The sequence below is a fragment of the Sinohyriopsis cumingii genome, unplaced genomic scaffold (assembly GCF_028554795.1).
Source record: "Sinohyriopsis cumingii isolate HCF-2022 unplaced genomic scaffold, ASM2855479v2 utg000974l, whole genome shotgun sequence".
In the NCBI taxonomy this organism is placed as follows: domain Eukaryota; kingdom Metazoa; phylum Mollusca; class Bivalvia; order Unionida; family Unionidae; genus Sinohyriopsis; species Sinohyriopsis cumingii.
Genome location: NW_028315950.1, coordinates 722407 through 748851, shown reverse-complemented (window position 1 = coordinate 748851; position 26445 = coordinate 722407). Strand labels below are relative to the sequence as shown.

General features: G+C 28.6%; 1 protein-coding gene across 2 annotated transcripts in view; it reads right to left on the bottom strand.

Moving 5' to 3' along the window:
* Window positions 1–26445, bottom strand: part of LOC149772894 (KICSTOR subunit 2-like) — a 104010-nt gene that overhangs the window by 11340 nt on the left and 66225 nt on the right. For both annotated transcript variants that reach the window (XM_089947135.1, XM_089947136.1), the window contains 2 exons: window positions 4880–4974; window positions 1822–1987 (listed from right to left, as the gene is read on the bottom strand). In XM_089947135.1, the coding sequence (XP_089803261.1) occupies window positions 1822–1987; window positions 4880–4974 (261 nt within the window). The remainder of the gene's footprint in view (window positions 1–1821; window positions 1988–4879; window positions 4975–26445) is intronic.

Below are 26445 nucleotides of genomic sequence, written 5' to 3'. Positions count from 1 at the left end.
GGTCATTTACAAATAACCTGGTTATATAGAATAGATATGCAAGACAGATCATTTATAAATAACCTGGTTCTATAGAATAGATTCACAATCATGGTCAATCCCTGAGTCTGACTGGTCATTTACAATTAAACTGGTTTTATAGAATACACTCGTAACCATGGTTATGTTTATGTCCTATTAATACTACATCTATGATGATAATACCACGATGAGACAGTCTGGTAATTAAACCGTTTATTTTCTTATGAACCAGTGAAATGTATATTTCATTAAAAGTGATATCGTATGATTTTCATTACCCCTTGAACATACGTATGTTTGGTTTTGTATTTATTGTCTATGAAAATATGTTTTAAATCTGTCATTTAAGTCTCTTGGAATTTACAATAATCACCATTTTGGAACCTCTTGATGTAGATAGCATTTATAACCTAACATCACTGAAAACATAAAGTTCACTTGTTTCAAGGCAAGAGTAGATGTGAGGGTGGTTCCATATCAGGAAATGTTTATGCTTTATCACTGCCTGTCCATGCTTTTAAACCAATGTGCATGATTTTGTGAATGGCCCAGTTTAACTGCTACATTAGTACATGTAATGCAGTTGGGGGAATTAATTTCTGACTAATACAGCTAATGCAGCTAGGGTGATTCATTTCAGACAGCTTAAACCTTGTACATGTAATTCTAACATTGTTGCCTGTAATTACTGAGGGCAAATCAATTGCATATACTGGCAGAATCAGTCAATCATCTCATATGACTCAGTGTTGTCAGCCCATACACAGGCCAAATCAGTAAAGCTTACAGTGACATGCAAGCACAGGAAATAAATAAATAAAAGTGAAAACTTCAAATGTGACCTAATTCCTGACAATAAATGATAGTTTTATTGAAATAAGATGCAATTAAGTCATTACTGTGATGGATAATATTTGCTATTAACCATTCAAATTGAGAATTATGATGGTGCCTGTCAGTTTATCATTCAACAAGAGAAACGACTGAGATGCAAGATAAGAAAAGTCAATGAGTTATTCAATGGAGCACAAACTAACATCTAATAAGTACTTGGGAAGGTAAGTATCTGCAAGGACTTTCTTAGACAATGATAACATATTTCTTCATTTGGTGCAGGTCCGATTTATTGTCATGGAAGGACTCCTAACACATTATGATCAGATAAATGTATCTAGCAGAGAAACTATATTGGAATTTAATATAATATTAACATCTCTGATGAAAAGAAGAGTCCCTTATGGGACTGTTGCTGAAATGAAGATTTGCTTTTATTTTCTTTTTTTTTTTGTTATAGGGTTTAACGCCATTTTTCAGCACAAGATAGGCTATACATGGTGGCCAGTATTAATGATGGAGGAAGAACCCGGGCAAACCCCGTAAAGAACCACCGACCCATGAGTAGCTACCAGCAAGCTTTCTCACATATCCACAATGGCCAAGCACAAGACTCAAACCTACGCAGACAGAGGTGAGATGGCAGTGATCCATGACGGAGAGCGCTTTAGACCACTTGCCACTCGGGGCCCCTCAAATGAAGATTTGCAATGGAAATACAAATATTATCATCTCAAGACATAAATGGGCATTATTATAGAATATTATATCATATTATATCATAGTATAGCATATTATATCATATTATAGCATATCTTGCATCACTTAATACATAATGTTGGACAGACTTCATCAGATATTATTTACAACAACAAAAAAACATTGATATAAGACAGAGACATGGACATAAAGGGTCAACTAAGGTATTAAACCAAAGCAATAAGGAACAAAGAAAAAGACTTATACCCCAGGATATGAGAAAATGGCTGGGTAACTGTCAAGCCCTGTGGGACTGTTTGGTTGTCGGCCTGGGTGAAGATAGCCTGGCTTGGTATAACCCTCCTCTATCCCATGTGTACACAAAACCAGGGAAATATTTGAAGCATCTGTCTTCTTCTGGAATGAGATGATCCTGAAATGGACATATAAGCCTACATTAATATCATTTAAAGATTTTATATATATATATATATATGCAGGCGGTAAGATACATGCTTCATCGGCACAGTTACCATCTTAAATTAATGCATATTAAATGAGAAATACACCTGTAGTGGAACAAATTACTCTTTAAATGTGCCATTTAATTTCATTCTTAACAATGCATGACACAATTAATTGTCGTAGATATATCTGTATACTTGTATGCATGATATATGTTCTTTTGGTTTAGAATGTTTTTATTGTATAATTATATGTTAAATTAGAGGTATGGACTTTGTAGACTGAAATAAAGGATTCTTATCTTATCTTATATAGAGTGTGACCCCGCTATAACATGGTATTTGGGAACCCGACCGTGTTATAGACCGAACCGTGTTATAAGCAACCAGGTCAGTTAGCTGAAGAAAATGATGCATGTACCCCTAAAAAATGTTGGGGGATTAGGGAATAAATGCGGGCGGTAAAATACATGCTTCATCGGCACAGTTACCATCTTAACTCGATGCATATTAAATGAGAGATACACCTGTAGTAGAAACAGAAGGCATACATTTTATTTTATTTAGAGAACCATGCATTGGGACACATACATGTATACTGTTTATATGTACATGTCTAATGTATATCATGAATCGAGTACATGAAGGGTGCATGCATTATTGAAGTCACCACTAAAGGACAGCTTTGAAGAACCAAAGAAATGCCTATTTCTCATTGTGGTGGCAACATCAAATAATTATACTGCATGATTGAGACTGATTTTTGTTTCCATTTGCTAAGTACATTTTCATAACAATCTGTGCTTCAAAATTTCGGCAAACTATTTTATCTGGGTACATTTTTAAGAAGGAATAGGCTGTCATCTGGTCTATTCTAGTTACTGTTCCTCTCTGCCTAGTGAATAGACCAACAAGTAAGATGGTTTGCTATTTTGTTTTTTGTGTGTCTTTTTTTACATTAATTTTGTGGTAGCAGAGTGATGCTGTCTTCCATACATGCATGCATCAGAAATTTAACAAAGGGTAAACAGAAGATAGAAATGCGGGTGTTTTGGTCTGATGACAAGGATTATTAAAGAAAATGTGAGTGTTCTGAATGACTTAATCCTGAGTGAAAAGAAGAGGAATTTTACTTACCATCCACATACAAATGTCAGTCTATGTAAATATATTAATTACTAGCAAGCGGCCGAATATGTGACAAAAGATAGATTATGTGATAATGCCTCGTCCGTTGACCTCCATTATGAGAAACGTCAACAACAAAAAAGCAGATATCTCACAACATACAGTAGTCATGCTAGATGTCAAGATACACGGATTATGACATAACAATGCACTGTTTAGATAGTTTGTCAATATGGACAAAGAATTTGTTTATGTAACAACAGATAAATTTCAGTGCATTTTATATTAAGTTTGCGGCTTCCTTTCATGGGGTCTGCAAATTTCTCCGCTCCAAACCAATGGTTGTATATACAAATTTAAACAGCCACCAAAGTTTACAACATTGGCGAAGCCCTACGCGATCCAAGAATAAACTTTTTACACGTTATTTTTCGTAGTTTTAAGAAGAAAAACTATTTTTTCCTGTACATGACAAATACATACAAAATTTCAGACGCCATGCCATGGTCGTCTTGTATTATTCATAAGCAATCTCTTCCTCAAAATGATAATAAACTTTTTACATTTTTTTCGGTACTTATAAGAAAGATTTTGTTGTTTCGTGTACAAGAAAAATGAGAATACATGTATATGAAATTTCGGGAGCCACACCACAATCGTGTTATATTTAAATTCATGTTATAACAGAGCTTGCTATAGCAGGGTCACATTGCATATATATATATATATATATATATATATATATATATATATATATATATATATATATCTGTGTGTGTGTGTGTGTGTGTGGTTTTTTTCTTCCACCCAATCACTCCATCACAAAGTTGTGACTCCTTGGTCATAAACTCAAAAATTCAAAACTGTTTAGATACCCACCATACATATGTATACACTTAATGGGTGTGGCAAACACTCAATTCAGACATTCAACTGTCTTTAGTTCCAGAACTTATTCCTGTACACAGGGTCTCAGCCCCTAGCTCATTACCTACAAAATTTACTTTTAAGATTACCACTCTAAAACCAAACATTTTAGGGGATGGCAATAAGTATTTAAACTGACTCTGGTCCCAGGACGTATCCCTATGCCACACCTCCCCAGGACATAATCCCCATGGTCAAAATTTTAAAATTATTAACAGAACCAATATATAACCACATCTATACAAACTGGGCCTGAAAAGACAAATATATGCATCAAATGACATTGAACAAATCTGGGGCCCATCCTTGAAAAGTAGCCTCAGCATCTTAACTTGGCAACTTTTAATACTCCCACCCAATTACTAGAGATATGCTTACTTGACATGAAAAGACAAATTTACATATTTTGCGGTTAAACTGACCCCTAAATATGTCCTTACTCCACACGATTTGGGGTAGTATATGAGAACAAATGAAGAAGCACATAGATATGTGTTTTAAATTCGCAGGTTATGTCTCATGTTACCTACAGAGAATATATTCAGAGAATGCAACATCATATTAAGCTAGTTACTTGTTACAGTAATAAAATTGGGCAGAGGTTTAGACACATACTTGTTGTAAATTTTGGTTGAATAACGAAAAAGACATTAAGAAAAAGATCTCTAATCATCTTGTTCAAATTCATAATTAATGCTACATGTCTTTTGAGAAAAAAGGTAGAGAAATGTAGCTTTTCTGAAGATATTTTCAATGACGTAATAATAATCAGTTGTACATAAAACACTGTAAATTGCATAAAGCACCTGGTCACAAAGTCCTCTGTTGATTTGGCTGTTAAAGCCTTCATTTCATTTGGTACAGTCTGCTTGGCAAGGACATCATAAAAATACAAGGTGAACTGAAAGGGAAAATGAAAATTATGGACATTTTGAATAGAAACTGTTGCATAAAATGATCAATTTCTGTACTAACTGAGTCCTTTACAGTCAAGTACTCATGACTACTATGACCCACCAAGTCAGACTGAGTTGACAATGCCACCTCTGACTTTTATCCCATAGCTGGGATGATGTTAGTTAGGAAGCAGTTTTGTTCCTATGCTACGCTGGAGGTGACTGCCTTTCTTGAGGGCAAAATGTAAATGAGATCATGGAACATTTCACCTTTATCGGAATTGGGGCTACCTCCTCCTCAAAGAGTATAGGATGGGGTTAGCTATTTGTAGTGCTGAGGTTTTAAGGAGGAATACTGACTGCCTGCACCAGTGGTGAGATGTTTTGCTAGTCATCCAACTCTTATATTTCCGTATAGTTTGTTTGATATGAGACCAATGTGCAGATTTAATACCACAGAGTTAGATGGAAATTCACATTTACAATTTATGCATCAGGAAAGCAGAATAGTCTCCAATGTTAGATACTGGAGGTAGGTGATCCAATTTTAGATACTGGAGGTAGGTGATCCAATGTTAGATACAGGAGGTAGGTGATCCAATGTTAGATAAAGGAGGTAAGTGATCCAATGTTAGATACAGGAGGTAGGTGATCCAATGTTAGATACTGGAGGTAGGTGATCCAATGTTAGATACAGGAGGTAGGTGATCCAATGTTAGATAAAGGAGGTAGGTGATCCAATGTTAGATACAGGAGGTAGGTGATCCAATGTTAGATACAGGAGGTAGGTGATCCAATGTTAGATACAGGAGGTAGGTGATCCAATGTTAGATACTGGAGGTACTGTGATCCAATGTTAGATACTGGAGGTAGGTGATCCAATGTTAGATACAGGAGGTAGGTGATCCAATGTTAGATACAGGAGGTAGGTGATCCATGCTGTTTCTCCCTCGATGTTAGCTATCAGGATTAGCCGACATTTAAGATTTCCTCACTTCTGCAAAGTTTTGTGAACTGAAGGAGTGTGGGGAAAGGATTGTTTAGGAAATAAAGCAACAATCTAATTCAGGAAAATGGTATCATCTACCACCATGTTGGCCAATTCTGATCGTCAGGTAATTCTGCGCAATGATACGTCATTTCTGTAAACATTGGCTCACGTTATTTTGGGTCAAAAATCCATTTTGTATCAAGAAAGAATGATCACAATTTAATGAAGAAAATTGATATTCATAGAGTGTACAAAAATATCCAGCATATGAAAATGTGATTTCTAAATATCAACATGAAGTCCCACTCCATGACCTTCTTGAACTGGTAACCCAGAAAATCCTATTTACAATGCATCTTTTAAAATCATACAAATAAATACATTATATAAAAGATGGAAATGTATACCATAAAACAATACTGCATTTTAATCCAAGATTCCATTTTTGCAAGAAGTTGTCCCACACGTACAAAATCGTCTGCTACCCAAAATGTCAACATACTGCTAGAATATAAATTCTCAAGAAATTCACCAGCGTATAGTCTGTTTCTGAATTCTTAAGTAATTTTTCCCCATCAAACACATTACATCCTAATCATTGTTGTTTCTCTTCGACATAATAGATTATTTTATTATTATTTTTTTATAAAAGGATGAGCTTTACTACATTTTTTACAAGATCGGTTTTGTTTGCTTAATATATCTTGCCATTTGTTGGGATTGTTACATTGAATTTTGTAAAACTAGCTACAAACCTGACCTGATCACTCGACTGAAATGTTGACAGAAACAGTCCAAAGTAATGTCTTTCATTTCTATTGCCTGATTAATAAACATTGCATCTTTTCAATGCTGTGTGCAGAATAGGTCAAGATATTGTGAGTCAGGAAAACATAGGAGTTATATCCCCTGTGTAAAAAATTAATTTTATTTTGAACAGAATATTCTGGTAGCAATTGCATCTTTTCAAATGGTAAGCATTGCTGTATTTTGTTTTCATCAATCGGTCAAATTCGGTATGCGTTTTGCTTCAATATTGCAGATGGAAACCTTAAGTGCTCAGAAATGCCCAAAAGCATTGTATACACAAGTTTGGATCTTTGATCACTGGTAGGCAACATTCTGACCATCAAAGGTGGTGGGGGACAAGATTTATGGATAGGTCTGGTGAATTGATGGCATATAGTGAAAGGGTATTGTAGAGTAGGTCAAGGAGGTGAAAATGTTCCGATGCTAAGAAATGACTCTAAAAATGGAGGAGGGACATCACCAAAATGATTTCCACATAAATATTAAGGGAAGACAAACCATAAAACCAAAGTGGGTTTTCAATCTCATGCCCAGATGAATAAAGAGCTGGGATTTAATGTAATGACAAGGAATCTAAGATGAAATAAGAGTGAAATAATGTTTTCTGCAAAGTTGCTGTTGTTATTGTTGTGGGCTTAATGCCATTTTTCTGCACATGACAGGCTATAGCTGGCGGCCAGTATAACTGGTGGAGGAAGAACCTGGAAAAAAACAGGAAAGAACCACCAACTCATGGGAAGCTTGCCAGTGCAAGCTTTCTCACATACCCATATAGGCTGAGCCCAAGACTCATGCCAACATGGACATAGGTGAGGTGGCAGTCATCAGTAACGGCAAGCACTTTAGATTGCTTGGTAATTCTGAGAAACTTCTGCTGCAAAGAAGTGCTTACGCTGTGCATTAGGCCTTTAAAGTCTCCCTCCAAAGAGTTATGGGGAAGGACCTTGAGATACCAGTATGTTGATCTCTTGCTTGCTTTAAATGGCACTTCAAACACTGGATTATGCATCGTACACTCTATCAGCAATGATATGGCAAATCAATATACATGCTGAAAATGGAAGCTCAAAATTGTTGGCTGAGGGAGCTACAAGCTTGAAAAGCATCAAGTATGAACTTGTGTGTGTGTGTGCCTATGAAGGAACGCGACTGTTCCTTCCATGTGGATAGTATATATTCTAGTGAGTCATAGGCAGGGTTTTTCCAACTTCATTGTGAAGGGTGAAAGACTTCTTCCAAGGGTAGTAAAATAATTGGTAACATAGACATAGCATTTTTACTGAAAGAAGGGTGCTGGGAAGATAAGTTGCATCAAAACTAAAATGTTACTTCCCTATATTATGTGTTGAGTCACTGCTGGCATGACTTTTGTCATTTTGGTATCCTGTTATCAGATCATAAAGTAGGTATCTGGAGACAGCGACTGTGATCTGAGGATGGCTGTGTCATTTAGCAGTGCAGATGTGTACACATGTGCATCTCCTATGTAAGCTACAGAATAACTATCATGGACATAACATTTGAAAATGTTGAGCCATACATCAAAACTTCAAAACTGATATGTCTTTTTAGGAACTGAATTTGGACCTCAAAATAGGTCAAATTTTTGGGTAAACTTCAGTTTCAGTTTTGAGAAATTGTTTAAAACTTTTATAATTTTTGTATTTGTGACCTTATTCGATAGCTGGTTATCATGCATTCTCTATGTCAGGATGCTTTCTTTAAAAAAAATTAAAATTCAGTTCACTGGTTTTCAAAAAATTGTTTCAAGTTTCTCTAACTTTTTGTAAAATTTCATCAAATTAAGTCATTAAAAGGTGTTTATTCTTTAGCAACAACTGCCATATTTGAAGGCTGATTAGTATTATATAATTTTTATAAATATGAAAGGCGGTCATGCCATGATACTTTCAAGTTTAGTCAAATTTTATTTAATGGGTTTTGGAAATGTATTCAGTTAAAAGTTTCTCAATTTTTAGAGACAGTGGCTCACTTATTTGTTGCAATGGTGGTTACATTTGAAGGCAGATGAACATTATTTGCACAAATTTGAAAGGTTTTCAATCCAGGATGCTTTATGTCCAATCTGATAGAGGCTGTGTAAAGGATTTTAACTACTTTTAGTGACAAAATGTGACACATCTGGCAGATCAGCATCATTTTTATAAAAATTCTTGCCAGGATATTCCGTGCCAAGTTTTCTGACATTGGACCAGTAAGAAGAAGATAATAAAGGGACTGCTGAAAGATGCATGACAGATGACTCATGATGCACAAAGTATGACTGATAACCAACCAAATACCAGCAAGAATCAAGATGGAAATGTGAAATTGCCATCCATTTAGTGACCAAATACCAGCAAGAATCAGGATGGAAATGTGAAATTGCCATCCATTTAGAGTATTAAATACCAGCAAGAATCAAGATGGAAAATGGTGAAAAATAATCCATTTCATGGCCAAAACATCAGCAAAAATTAAGATGGAAACTGGTGAAAACATCATCTATTTAGTAACCAAAACACCAGTAATAATCAAGACTGAACATGTAATAAGTTAATATTACAAAGTGTGAGAAACATAAGTATATTAACAAACAACAAAAGATAGAACCTTGTTTATCACATACTCAGCGCACTTTAGATAACATGTACAGTTTAATATTTCTGATATGACAACATGTTCACATATCACTTTAGGTGATACAGTTGTGCCGCATATTAAAGGAGACCAGAAACCAATGCAATTATAGAATAATAATAAAAGTACTATAGCAGAAAACCTTATTCTGAAGTATCATCTGCAACCGTAATGTCAATATTTAAATATTGGCCTATCTTCTAAGAGCTGAATTTCCGTGACCTCGTATGCAAAATTTCCGCACCTATTCAGTTACTTTCGGGATGTGACGTCATAGTAGCGACTCCAGCAGCCCAAGTGGGAGTTGCCAGAGTAAAAGACAATACCGTTTTGCGTTGCTTACAGTGTAATAGAACATTAAGAAAAGCCTGTGGACATATTTTTTTTTCTTTTCCGAAAGATAAAGGCATCATGAAAGAATGGGTACATTATTACAAACGAGTCGATTTCAAAGCAACACCATACAGCACTATGTGCTCGTTACATTTCTCAAAGGAATGTTACAAGAGGGATCATGAAAAAATAGCAGCTCAAAGATAAGCAAATGCTAGGCCTAGACTAAAAGTTGGCGCTGTTCCAGACATACCTTTGGACATTTTAAATCCTGGGAAAAGAGTTAAATGTGTGAGTTACGAAAACAGGCAGAAGGATGAGTAAGTGACCACAAAATGCAACAATCAATCCACATATCTTTTATCTAAAACAGCAGTGCTAAAAACAAATCTCATAGCCCGACACCCTGGGCCCCTTGTGGTTTTAGTTCCGGCCCATCCTGTATTCAAAGTGAGGTACCCGTCAGGCTTGTCGAAACAAAAATTGTTTGCCTGAGGAAACTTTGATCGCGCTGGTGAAATGAGTAAATGTATTTTCAAGATGTTGACATACATGCCTTAACACGGCACAATCTAAATCAAATCACCACTGTCCTAGGTGAAATTTAGATTTGATTTTAATCAAATGGAAGCTTTGCTAAAAATAAGATTCTAAACCTGTTGTGTTTCTAGAAAACACAATTTTCAGTAATCTTATAAAAATTAATTTAAAAAAAAAAATGCATTGTATACGTGTAGTATGCATAAACGGTAATCTGTATTAATTGGAACTGATATAAAACTATTCCTTGGGCAGTTTAAAAAGCAGCGATTAAAAAAAAAAGAGGTCAGAGTTTCACATTAACTGTCTGACAATAGAACGGGGTGGCTATTGCCCCCCCCGCCCCATTGCCCCAATGTGCGACGCCCATTTGACGTGCCTTTTCTCGCTGTGATACGCCTTATTGTTCCCCCATGACAAGCCCCTTTTGCACATTCTGGTCAGTTCTGGCTAAATTGCAAAATAGCTAAAGTTTTGATTTAAGTACGCAAACAATAAAGACGGTGTGACTAATGAACATAATCCTTATCCTTGCATTGATCTTGTAAAAAGGACTGCCCTTCGGACATACTTCAAAGAAACCATGTTCGACAGTGTGTGTATGTGTAAGCACCAGCAATTGATTGCCAAACAAACGATGCCGATTTTATTGTTACTTACGATGCTATGGACTTCATTTTAACAGTTCAAATCTGCAGTGACAAGATACCGTACATGTGGCAACTGTTTATCTCAAGTTTTATGCCCTGCCTTATTTCCTTAGGTTTAAGTCTTAATCCATGTAACACTGTTTGCTGAATAAAATATTTATTCAGAATAAGTTCTTTAGGGCCACATATACTACATGGTATATTTTGTTTTATTCCTTGTAATTTAATCATGATAATTAAACTTTTCATATACGGTAGAGGAATGTCCGGTGTTAACTGGCCGAGTTTCTTTGGCGGAAATGGAGATACGATTTTGTTTGCAGAGAAAATTTCAACGTGATCATTCATTCAAGCTAATTGATAACAATTTTATTCTTTTAATTATTTTTTTTTTACTACAGTACTGTTGTAGTTGTTTAAAAAATCTGAAACTTACTTGAATAATGTTTAATCTTCATGTTCTATTTACTGAAGAAGAAAAAAAGAAGAAAAAAAACTGTTGTATGATATTAATTATTTCGTCCAGTGCCGGGTTTAGACGTGTGTGCGTGTGATTTGAATTTTTAACGTAGCTTTAACAATTTTTCAGTCATATCGCTACGATGTCAGCAGTGTGACAGTTTAGACTGTGGGTTGCATACGTTATATTTAAAAATGGTTTGGGGTTTTTTTCTTCTGACAATGAAAATTGACAGATATAATGTAATAATCGGGACTTCGCTGCGCAAAATTGAGAGATATTACGAGATCGGGATGTAGATGAGGAAATACCCCCAAAATCGGGAGGTTTTTCTCCTGGCTTGAGAGTTGACAGGTATGAACTGTCCGGGCTTGTGGAATTTCATTCAGGACTTTAATTTATTTAAGTCACCAGCCCGGGGCCTGTGCCTAACAAATTTCTTTTAGCACTTACCAGTATAATACATAAACTATTACATCAGACTACAGATTCAACTTTTGAATGTGCAACCCAAATGTGGTCTCCTGTCTGCCTCGCTCGCCAATCTTTATGTTTGTATTCGAGGACTGGCTAGTATAGCGTCATGGTACCACATGATCTGTTGTCTCATCAAAACTCGGAAAAACTCGGTAATTTACGGAATCGTGGTATCTTCCACGCAATATAATCACTACCCGCTTACGATGTTTAATATATAAACGTTGCAGTCAAATTAAAATCTGTAGAGAATTACATACGTGAAAGGAAAATTTTGATTTCTAGTCTCCTTTAAGCCTGTGAAATTCTTGTGCAGTATTCTCTTTACTGATTGGCTGTGTGAATGGCTGTGTGATCGTGGAATTTTCCTAACCCCACCTTCTGGAACTATTACTATCAACATTCTGGTGGCCATTTTTTAATCGACTGCCCAATGGGAATTGGGGAAACAAATTGTCACACGAGTCTGAATATGGCCAATTTCCATCACAGGGTCTCATTTACACCTTATATATCAAACATATCATGCACTGAATAATTAAGTATAGACATAAAACAGGAACAATTACAACAAATAAAACAATGGGTATTTTGAATTGACAGTAGACATGGGAAGGAGGGGAGCACTATACCTGTAACATAAAATCCACCCTATATACAAACATTGTTTAAATGCTAACTTATAACAGTAAATAAATTCACCTCTGTTCACAGAAGAATGTGGACATAAACCAGTCTCCCAAATGGCAGAAATTTATCCAAAAACAGCATTTTTATTTGGTAAAATCGCTCAAATGTGCTAAAGTTTCTTATTATGTGGTGCAATTCCAGCTCTCAATAAAATTTGTCTATGTCTACTGTAGTCTACTGTTCCAAATCAAATCATGCAAATATCCAGTCAGAAATATATTACAGTAAATCTGGAATAATTTCTGCATCCAGTAATCATCCCTTGACATGAATAACCCACAACTGGACTATTTAGTAGTGAAACTGCCACACTTTATTTGTGAAAATGAATCATCTACCCTAACCCGAATCTAACTATGGGACATCTATGTGACTATGTTGAAAAAGAATGTTGTCTGTTACAAATGTCCTATTTATTCATAAGGACAGTTGCTCATTTATTTACAATGTGTACAAAAATCTACTTTTAAATGTTAATAGCTATAGAACTGAATCTGGGACTATTTTTTATTCATAACAAACGAAAGGTGCAGCATCTGAGATGGAATGAATGAAACTATTTATTCTTTTCTCTAAACTATTTCTATTAATATCAAAACTATATGAGAAACAGAATCTCAAATGGGTAGTGATTTCATATCAAATTGATTAAAACTCTTTAAATAATGTCCAGATCTGGCTTGCCAAGGTTTGTAAAAGCTGGACATTATTCAAATGGAATCAAACACTAAATATTAAATCATTAATATTCAAATGGTATCTTACATTGAAAAACAAATCATTATTATTCAACTGGTATCATACATTGAATATTAAATCATCATTATTCAACTGGTATCACACATTGAATATTAAATCATTATTATTCAACTGGCATCATACATTGAATATTAAATCATCATTATTCAACTGGTATCATACATTGAATATTAAATCATTATTACACAACTGGTATTATACATTGAATATTAAATCATTATTATTCAACTTGTATCATACATTGAATATTAAATTATTATTACTCAACTGGTATCACACATTGAATATTAAATCATTATTATTCAACTGGTGTCATACATTGAATATTAAATCATTATTATTCAACTGGTATCACACATTGAATATTAAATCATTATTATTCAACTGCTATCACACACTGAATATTAAATCATTATTATTCAACTGGCATTATACATTGAATATTAAATCATTATTATTCAACTGGTATCATACATTGAATATTAAATCATTATTATTCAACTGGTATCACACATTGAATATTAAATCATTATTATTCAACTGGTATCATACATTGAATATTAAATCATTATTATTCAACTGGTATCATACATTGAATATTAAATCATTATTATTCAACTGGTATCACACATTGAATATTAAATCATTATTATTCAACTGGCATTATACATTGAATATTAAATCATTATTACTCAACTGGTATCATACATTGAATATTAAATCATTATTATTCAACTAGTATCACACATTGAATATTAAATCATTATTATTCAACTGGTATCACACATTGAATATTAAATCATTATTATTCAACTGGTATCATACATTGAATATTAAATCATTATTATTCAACTGGTATAACACATTGAATATTAAATCATTATTATTCAAATGGTATCACACATTGAATATTAAATCATTATTATTCAACTGGCATTATACATTGAATATTAAATCATTATTACTCAACTGGTATTATACATTGAATATTAAATCATTATTACTCAACTGGTATCATACATTGAATATTAAATCATTATTATTCAACTGGTATCATACATTGAATATTAAATCATTATTACTCAACTGGTATCATACATTGAATATTAAATCATTATTACTCAACTGGTATCATACATTGAATATTAAATCATTATTATTCAACTGGTATCACACATTGAATATTAAATCATTATTATTCAACTGGTATCATACATTGAATATTAAATCATTATTATTCAACTGGTATCACACATTGAATATTAAATCATTATTATTCAAATGGTATCACACATTGAATATTAAATCATTATTACTCAACTGGTATCATACATTGAATATTAAATCATTATTATTCAAATGGTATCATACATTGAATATTAAATCATTATTATTCAACTGGTATTATACATTGAATATTAAATCATTATTACTCAACTGGTATCATACATTGAATATTAAATCATTATTATTCAAATGGTATCACACATTGAATATAAAATCATTATTATTCAACTGGTATCACACATTGAATATTAAATCATTATTATTCAACTGGTATCATACATTGAATATTAAATCATTATTATTCAAATGGTATCATACATTGAATATTAAATCATCATTATTCAACTGGTATCACACATTGAATATTAAATCATTATTACTCAACTGGTATCATACATTGAATATTAAAACATTATTATTCAACTGGTATCATACATTGAATATTAAATCATTATTATTGAAGTGGTATCATACATTGAATATTAAATCATTATTATTCAACTGGTATCATACATTGAATATAAAATCATTATTATTGAAGTGGTATCATACATTGAATATTAAATCATTATTATTCAACTGGTATCATACATTGAATATTAAATCATTATTACTCAACTGGTATCACACATTGAATATTAAATCATTATTATTCAACTGGTATCACACATTGAATATTAAATCATTATTACTCAACTGGTATCATACATTGAATATTAAATCATCATTATTCAACTGGTATCATACATTGAATATTAAATCATTATTACTCAACTGGTATTATACATTGAATATTAAATCATTATTATTCAACTTGTATCATACATTGAATATTAAATCATTATTACTCAACTGGTATCACACATTGAATATTAAATCATTATTATTCAACTGGTATCATACATTGAATATTAAATCATTATTATTCAACTGGTATCACACATTGAATATTAAATCATTATTATTCAACTGCTATCACACATTGAATATTAAATCATTATTATTCAACTGGTATCACACATTGAATATTAAATCATTATTATTCAACTGCCATTATACATTGAATATTAAATAATTATTACTCAACTGGTATCATACATTGAATATTAAATCATTATTATTCAACTGGTATCACACATTGAATATTAAATCATTATTATTCAACTGGTATCACACATTGAATATTAAATCATTATTATTCAACTGGTATCATACATTGAATATTAAATCATTATTATTCAACTGGTATCACACATTGAATATTAAATCATTATTATTCAAATGGTATCACACATTGAATATTAAATCATTATTATTCAACTGGCATTATACATTGAATATTAAATCATTATTACTCAACTGGTATTATACATTGAATATTAAATCATTATTACTCAACTGGTATCATACATTGAATATTAAATCATTATTATTCAACTGGTATCATACATTGAATATTAAATCATTATTACTCAACTGGTATCATACACTGAATATTAAATCATTATTACTCAACTGGTATCATACATTGAATATTAAATCATTATTATTCAACTGGTATCATACATTGAATATTAAATCATTATTATTCAACTGGTATCACACATTGAATATTAAATCATTATTATTCAAATGGTATCACACATTGAATATTAAATCATTATTACTCAACTGGTATCATACATTGAATATTAAATCATTATTATTCAAATGGTATCATACATTGAATATTAAATCATTATTATTCAACTGGTATTATACATTGAATATTAAATCATTATTACTCAACTGGTATCATACATTGAATATTAAATCATTATTATTCAAATGGTATCACACATTGAATATAAAATCATTATTATTCAACTGGTATCATACATTGAATATTAAATCATTATTATTCAAATGGTATCATACATTGAATATTAAATCATCATTATTCAACTGGTATCACACATTGAATATTAAATCATTATTACTCAACTGGTATCATACATTGAATATTAAATCATTATTATTCAACTGGTATCATACATTGAATATTAAATCATTATTATTGAAGTGGTATCATACATTGAATATTAAATCATTATTATTCAACTGGTATCATACATTAAATATAAAATCATTATTATTGAAGTGGTATCATACATTGAATATTAAATCATTATTATTCAACTGGTATCATACATTGAATATTAAATCATTATTACTCAACTGGTATCACACATTGAATATTAAATCATTATTATTCAACTGGTATCACACATTGAATATTAAATCATTATTACTCAACTGGTATCATACATTGAATATTAAATCATCATTATTCAACTGGTATCACACATTGAATATTAAATCATTATTATTCAACTGGTATCATACATTGAATATTAAATCATCATTATTCAACTGGTATCATACATTGAATATTAAATCATTATTACTCAACTGGTATTATACATTGAATATTAAATCATTATTATTCAACTTGTATCATACATTGAATATTAAATCATTATTACTCAACTGGTATCACACATTGAATATTAAATCATTATTATTCAACTGGTATCATACATTGAATATTAAATCATTATTATTCAACTGCTATCACACATTGAATATTAAATCATTATTATTCAACTGGTATCACACATTGAATATTAAATCATTATTATTCAACTGGCATTACACATTGAATATTAAATCATTATTACTCAACTGGTATCATACATTGAATATTAAATCATTATTATTCAACTGGTATCACACATTGAATATTAAATCATTATTATTCAACTGGTATCACACATTGAATATTAAATCATTATTATTCAACTGGTATCATACATTGAATATTAAATCATTATTATTCAACTGGTATCACACATTGAATATTAAATCATTATTATTCAAATGGTATCACACATTGAATATTAAATCATTATTATTCAACTGGCATTATACATTGAATATTAAATCAATATTACTCAACTGGTATTATACATTGAATATTAAATCATTATTACTCAACTGGTATCATACATTGAATATTAAATCATTATTATTCAACTGGTATCATACATTGAATATTAAATCATTATTACTCAACTGGTATCATACATTGAATATTAAATCATTATTACTCAACTGGTATCATACATTGAATATTAAATCATTATTATTCAACTGGTATCACACATTGAATATTAAATCATTATTATTCAACTGGTATCATACATTGAATATTAAATCATTATTATTCAACTGGTATCACACATTGAATATTAAATCATTATTATTCAAATGGTATCACACATTGAATATTAAATCATTATTACTCAACTGGTATCATACATTGAATATTAAATCATTATTATTCAAATGGTATCATACATTGAATATTAAATCATTATTATTCAACTGGTATTATACATTGAATATTAAATCATTATTACTCAACTGGTATCATACATTGAATATTAAATCATTATTATTCAAATGGTATCACACATTGAATATAAAATCATTATTATTCAACTGGTATCACACATTGAATATTAAATCATTATTATTCAACTGGTATCATACATTGAATATTAAATCATTATTATTCAAATGGTATCATACATTGAATATTAAATCATCATTATTCAACTGGTATAACACATTGAATATTAAATCATTATTACTCAACTGGTATCATACATTGAATATTAAATCATTATTATTCAACTGGTATCATACATTGAATATTAAATCATTATTATTGAAGTGGTATCATACATTGAATATTAAATCATTATTATTCAACTGGTATCATACATTGAATATAAAATCATTATTATTGAAGTGGTATCATACATTGAATATTAAATCATTATTATTCAACTGGTATCATACATTGAATATTAAATCATTATTACTCAACTGGTATCACACATTGAATATTAAATCATTATTATTCAACTGGTATCACACATTGAATATTAAATCATTATTACTCAACTGGTATCATACATTGAATATTAAATCATCATTATTCAACTGGTATCATACATTGAATATTAAATCATTATTACTCAACTGGTATTATACATTGAATATTAAATCATTATTATTCAACTTGTATCATACATTGAATATTAAATCATTATTACTCAACTGGTATCACACATTGAATATTAAATCATTATTATTCAACTGGTATCATACATTGAATATTAAATCATTATTATTCAACTGCTATCACACATTGAATATTAAATCATTATTATTCAACTGCTATCACACATTGAATATTAAATCATTATTATTCAACTGGTATCACACATTGAATATTAAATCATTATTATTCAACTGGCATTATACATTGAATATTAAATCATTATTACTCAACTGGTATCATACATTGAATATTAAATCATTATTATTCAACTGGTATCACACATTGAATATTAAATCATTATTATTCAACTGGTATCACACATTGAACATTAAATCATTATTATTCAACTGGTATCATACATTGAATATTAAATCATTATTATTCAACTGGTATCACACATTGAATATTAAATCATTATTATTCAAATGGTATCACACATTGAATATTAAATCATTATTATTCAACTGGCATTATACATTGAATATTAAATCATTATTACTCAACTGGTATTATACATTGAATATTAAATCATTATTACTCAACTGGTATCATACATTGAATATTAAATCATTATTATTCAACTGGTATCATACATTGAATATTAAATCATTATTACTCAACTGGTATCATACACTGAATATTAAGTCATTATTACTCAACTGGTATCATACATTGAATATTAAATCATTATTATTCAACTGGTATCACACATTGAATATTAAATCATTATTATTCAACTGGTATCATACCTTGAATATTAAATCATTATTATTCAACTGGTATCACACATTGAATATTAAATCATTATTATTCAAATGGTATCACACATTGAATATTAAATCATTATTACTCAACTGGTATCATACATTGAATATTAAATCATTATTATTCAAATGGTATCATACATTGAATATTAAATCATTATTATTCAACTGGTATTATACATTGAATATTAAATCATTATTACTCAACTGGTATCATACATTGAATATTAAATCATTATTATTCAAATGGTATCACACATTGAATATAAAATCATTATTATTCAACTGGTATCATACATTGAATATTAAATCATTATTATTCAAATGGTATCATACATTGAATATTTAATCATCATTATTCAACTGGTATCACACATTGAATATTAAATCATTATTACTCAACTGGTATCATACATTGAATATTAAATCATTATTATTCAACTGGTATCATACATTGAATATTAAATCATTATTATTGAAGTGGTATCATACATTGAATATTAAATCATTATTATTCAACTGGTATCATACATTGAATATAAAATCATTATTATTGAAGTGGTATCATACATTGAATATTAAATCATTATTATTCAACTGGTATCATACATTGAATATTAAATCATTATTACTCAACTGGTATCACACATTGAATATTAAATCATTATTATTCAACTGGTATCACACATTGAATATTAAATCATTATTACTCAACTGGTATCATACATTGAATATTAAATCATCATTATTCAACTGGCATCACACATTGAATATTAAATCATTATTATTCAACTGGTATCATACATTGAATATTAAATCATCATTATTCAACTGGTATCATACATTGAATATTAAATCATTATTACTCAACTGGTATTATACATTGAATATTAAATCATTATTATTCAACTTGTATCATACATTGAATATTAAATCATTATTACTCAACTGGTATCACACATTGAATATTAAATCATTATTATTCAACTGGTATCATACATTGAATATTAAATCATTATTATTCAACTGGTATCACACATTGAATATTAAATCATTATTATTCAACTGCTATCACACATTGAATATTAAATCATTATTATTCAACTGGTATCACACATTGAATATTAAATCATTATTATTCAACTGGCATTATACATTGAATATTAAATCATTATTACTCAACTGGTATCATACATTGAATATTAAATCATTATTATTCAACTGGTATCACACATTGAATATTAAATCATTATTATTCAACTGGTATCACACATTGAATATTAAATCATTATTATTCAACTGGTATCATACATTGAATATTAAATCATTATTATTCAACTGGTATCACACACTGAATATTAAATCATTATTATTCAAATGGTATCACACATTGAATATTAAATCATTATTATTCAACTGGCATTATACATTGAATATTAAATCATTATTACTCAACTGGTATTATACATTGAATATTAAATCATTATTACTCAACTGGTATCATACATTGAATATTAAATCATTATTATTCAACTGGTATCATACATTGAATATTAAATCATTATTACTCAACTGGTATCATACATTGAATATTAAATCATTATTACTCAACTGGTATCATACATTGAATATTAAATCATTATTATTCAACTGGTATCACACATTGAATATTAAATCATTATTATTGAAGTGGTATCATACATTGAATATTAAATCATTATTATTCAACTGGTATCACACATTGAATATTAAATCATTATTATTCAAATGGTATCACACATTGAATATTAAATCATTATTACTCAACTGGTATCATACATTGAATATTAAATCATTATTATTCAACTGGTATTATACATTGAACATTAAATCATTATTACTCAACTGGTATCATACATTGAATATTAAATCATTATTATTCAAATGGTATCACACATTGAATATAAAATCATTATTATTCAACTGGTATCATACATTGAATATTAAATCATTATTATTCAAATGGTATCATACATTGAATATGAAATCATCATTATTCAACTGGTATCACACATTGAATATTAAATCATTATTACTCAACTGGTATCATACATTGAATATTAAATCATTATTATTCAACTGGTATCATACATTGAATATTAAATCATTATTATTGAAGTGGTATCATACATTGAATATTAAATCATTATTATTCAACTGGTATCATACATTGAATATAAAATCATTATTATTGAAGTGGTATCATACATTGAATATTAAATCATTATTATTCAACTGGTATCATACATTGAATATTAAATCATTATTACTCAACTGGTATCACACATTGAATATTAAATCATTATTATTCAACTGGTATCACACATTGAATATTAAATCATTATTACTCAACTGGTATCACACATTGAATATTAAATCATTATTATTCAACTGGTATCACACATTGAATATTAAATCATTATTATTCAAATGGTATCACACATTGAATATTAAATCATTATTATTCAACTGGTATCATACATTGAATATTAAATCATTATTATTCAACTGGTATCACACATTCAATATTAAATCATTATTATTCAACTGGTATCACACATTGAATATTAAATCATTATTATTCAACTGCTATCATACATTGAATATTAAATCATTATTATTCAAATGGTATCACACATTGAATATTAAATCATTATTATTCAACTGGTATCATACATTGAATATTAAATCATTATTATTCAACTGGTATCACACATTCAATATTAAATCATTATTACTCAACTGGTATCACACATTGAATATTAAATCATTATTATTGAAGTGGTATCATACATTGAATATTAAATCATTATTATTCAACTGGTATCATACATTGAATATAAAATCATTATTATTCAACTGCTATCACACATTGAATATTAAATCATTATTATTCAACTGGCATTATACATTGAATATTAAATCATTATTATTCAAATGGTATCATACATTGAATATTAAATCATTATTATTGCAGTGGTATCATACATTGAATATAAAATCATTATTATTCAACTGGTATCATACATTGAATATTAAATCATTATTATTCAACTGGTATCATACATTGAATATTAAATCATTATTATTCAACTGGTATCATACATTGAATATTAAATCATTATTATTCAAATGGTATCATACATTGAATATTAAATCATTATTATTGCAGTGGTATCATACATTGAATATAAAATCATTATTATTCAACTGGTATCATACATTGAATATTAAATCATTATTATTCAACTGGTATCATACATTGAATATTAAATCATCATTATTCAACTGGTATCACACATTGAATATTAAATCATTATTATTCAACTGGTATCATACACTGAATATAAAATCATTATTATTGAAGTGGCATCATACATTGAATATTAAATCATTTTTATTCAACTGGTATCATACATTGAATATAAAATCATTATTATTCAACTGGTATCATACATTGAACATTAAATCATTATTATTCAAATGGTATCATACATTGAATATAAAATCATTATTATTCAACTGGTATCATACACTGAATATTAAATCATTATTATTCAACTGGTATCATACACTGAATATTAAATCATTATTATTCAACTGGTATCATACATTGAATATTAAATCATTATTATTCAAATGGTATCATACATTGAATATAAAATAATTATTATTCAACTGGTATCATACATTGAATATTAAATCATTATTACTCAACTGGTATCATACATTGAATATTAAATCATTATTACTCAACTGGTATCATACATTGAATATTAAATCATTATTATTCAACTGGTATCACACATTGAATATTAAATCATTATTATTCAACTGGTATCATACATTGAATATTAAATCATTATTATTCAAATGGTATCACACATTGAATATTAAATCATTATTATTCAAATGGTATCACACATTGAATATTAAATCATTATTACTCAACTGGTATCATACATTGAATATTAAATCATTATTATTCAAATGGTATCATACATTGAATATTAAATCATTATTATTCAACTGGTATTATACATTGAATATTAAATCATTATTACTCAACTGGTATCATACATTGAATATTAAATCATTATTATTCAAATGGTATCACACATTGAATAAAAAATCATTATTATTCAACTGGTATCATACATTGAATATTAAATCATTATTATTCAAATGGTATCATACATTGAATATTAAATCATCATTATTCAACTGGTATCACACATTGAATATTAAATCATTATTACTCAACTGGTATCATACATTGAATATTAAATCATTATTATTCAACTGGTATCATACATTGAATATTAAATCATTATTATTGAAGTGGTATCATACATTGAATATTAAATCATTATTATTCAACTGGTATCATACATTGAATATAAAATCATTATTATTGAAGTGGTATCATACATTGAATATTAAATCATTATTATTCAACTGGTATCATACATTGAATATTAAATCATTATTACTCAACTGGTATCACACATTGAATATTAAATCATTATTATTCAACTGGTATCACACATTGAATATTAAATCATTATTACTCAACTGGTATCACACATTGAATATTAAATCATTATTATTCAACTGGTATCACACATTGAATATTAAATCATTATTATTCAAATGGTATCACACATTGAATATTAAATCATTATTATTCAACTGGTATCATACATTGAATATTAAATCATTATTATTCAACTGGTATCATACATTGAATATTAAATCATTATTATTCAACTGGTATCACACATTCAATATTAAATCATTATTATTCAACTGGTATCACACATTGAAAAATAAATCATTATTATTCAACTGGTATCATACATTGAATATTAAATCATTATTATTCAACTGGTATCACACATTGAATATTAAATCATTATTATTCAAATGGTATCACACATTGAATATTAAATCATTATTATTCAACTGGTATCATACATTGAATATTAAATCATTATTATTCAACTGGTATCATACATTGAATATTAAATCATCATTATTCAACTGATATCACACATTCAATATTAAATCATTATTACTCAACTGGTATCACACATTGAATATTAAATCATTATTATTGAAGTGGTATCATACATTGAATATTAAATCATTATTATTCAACTGGTATCATACATTGAATATTAAATCATTATTACTCAACTGGTATCACACATTGAATATCAAATCATTATTATTCAACTGGTATCATACATTGAATATTAAATCATTATTATTCAACTGGTATCATACATTGAATATTAAATCATTATTACTCAACTGGTATCATACATTGAATATTAAATCATTATTATTCAACTGGTATCACACATTGAATATTAAATCATTATTATTCAACTGCTATCACACATTGAATATTAAATCATTATTATTCAACTGGCATTATACATTGAATATTAAATCATTATTATTCAAATGGTATCATACATTGAATATTAAATCATTATTATTGCAGTGGTATCATACATTGAATATAAAATCATTATTACTCAACTGGTATCATACATTGAATATTAAATCATTATTATTCAACTGCTATCACACATTGAATATTAAATCATTATTATTCAACTGGCATTATACATTGAATATTAAATCATTATTATTCAAATGGTATCATACATTGAATATTAAATCATTATTATTGCAGTGGTATCATACATTGAATATAAAATCATTATTACTCAACTGGTATCATACATTGAATATTAAATCATTATTATTCAACTGGTATCATACATTGAATATTAAATCATTATTATTGAAGTGGTATCATACATTGAATATTAAATCATTATTATTCAACTCGTATCATACATTGAATATAAAATCATTATTATTGAAGCGGTATCATACATTGAATATTAAATCATTATTATTCAACTGGTATCATACATTGAATATTAAATCATTATTACTCAACTGGTATCACACATTGAATATTAAATCATTATTATTCAACTGGTATCACACATTGAATATTAAATCATTATTACTCAACTGGTATCATACATTGAATATTAAATCATCATTATTCAACTGGTATCACACATTGAATATTAAATCATTATTATTCAACTGGTATCATACATTGAATATTAAATCATCATTATTCAACTGGTATCATACATTGAATATTAAATCATTATTACTCAACTGGTATTATACATTGAATATTAAATCATTATTATTCAACTTGTATCATACATTGAATATTAAATCATTATTACTCAACTGGTATCACACATTGAATATTAAATCATTATTATTCAACTTGTATCATACATTGAATATTAAATCATTATTACTCAACTGGTATCATACATTGAATATTAAATCATTATTATTCAACTGGTATCACACATTGAATATTAAATCATTATTATTCAACTGGTATCATACATTGAATATTAAATCATTATTATTCAACTGGTATCACACATTGAATATTAAATCATTATTATTCAAATGGTATCACACATTGAATATTAAATCATTATTACTCAACTGGTATCATACATTGAATATTAAATCATTATTATTCAAATGGTATCATACATTGAATATTAAATCATTATTATTCAACTGGTATTATACATTGAATATTAAATCATTATTACTCAACTGGTATCATACATTGAATATTAAATCATTATTATTCAAATGGTATCACACATTGAATATAAAATCATTATTATTCAACTGGTATCATACATTGAATATTAAATCATTATTATTCAAATGGTATCATACATTGAATATTAAATCATCATTATTCAACTGGTATCACACATTGAATATTAAATCA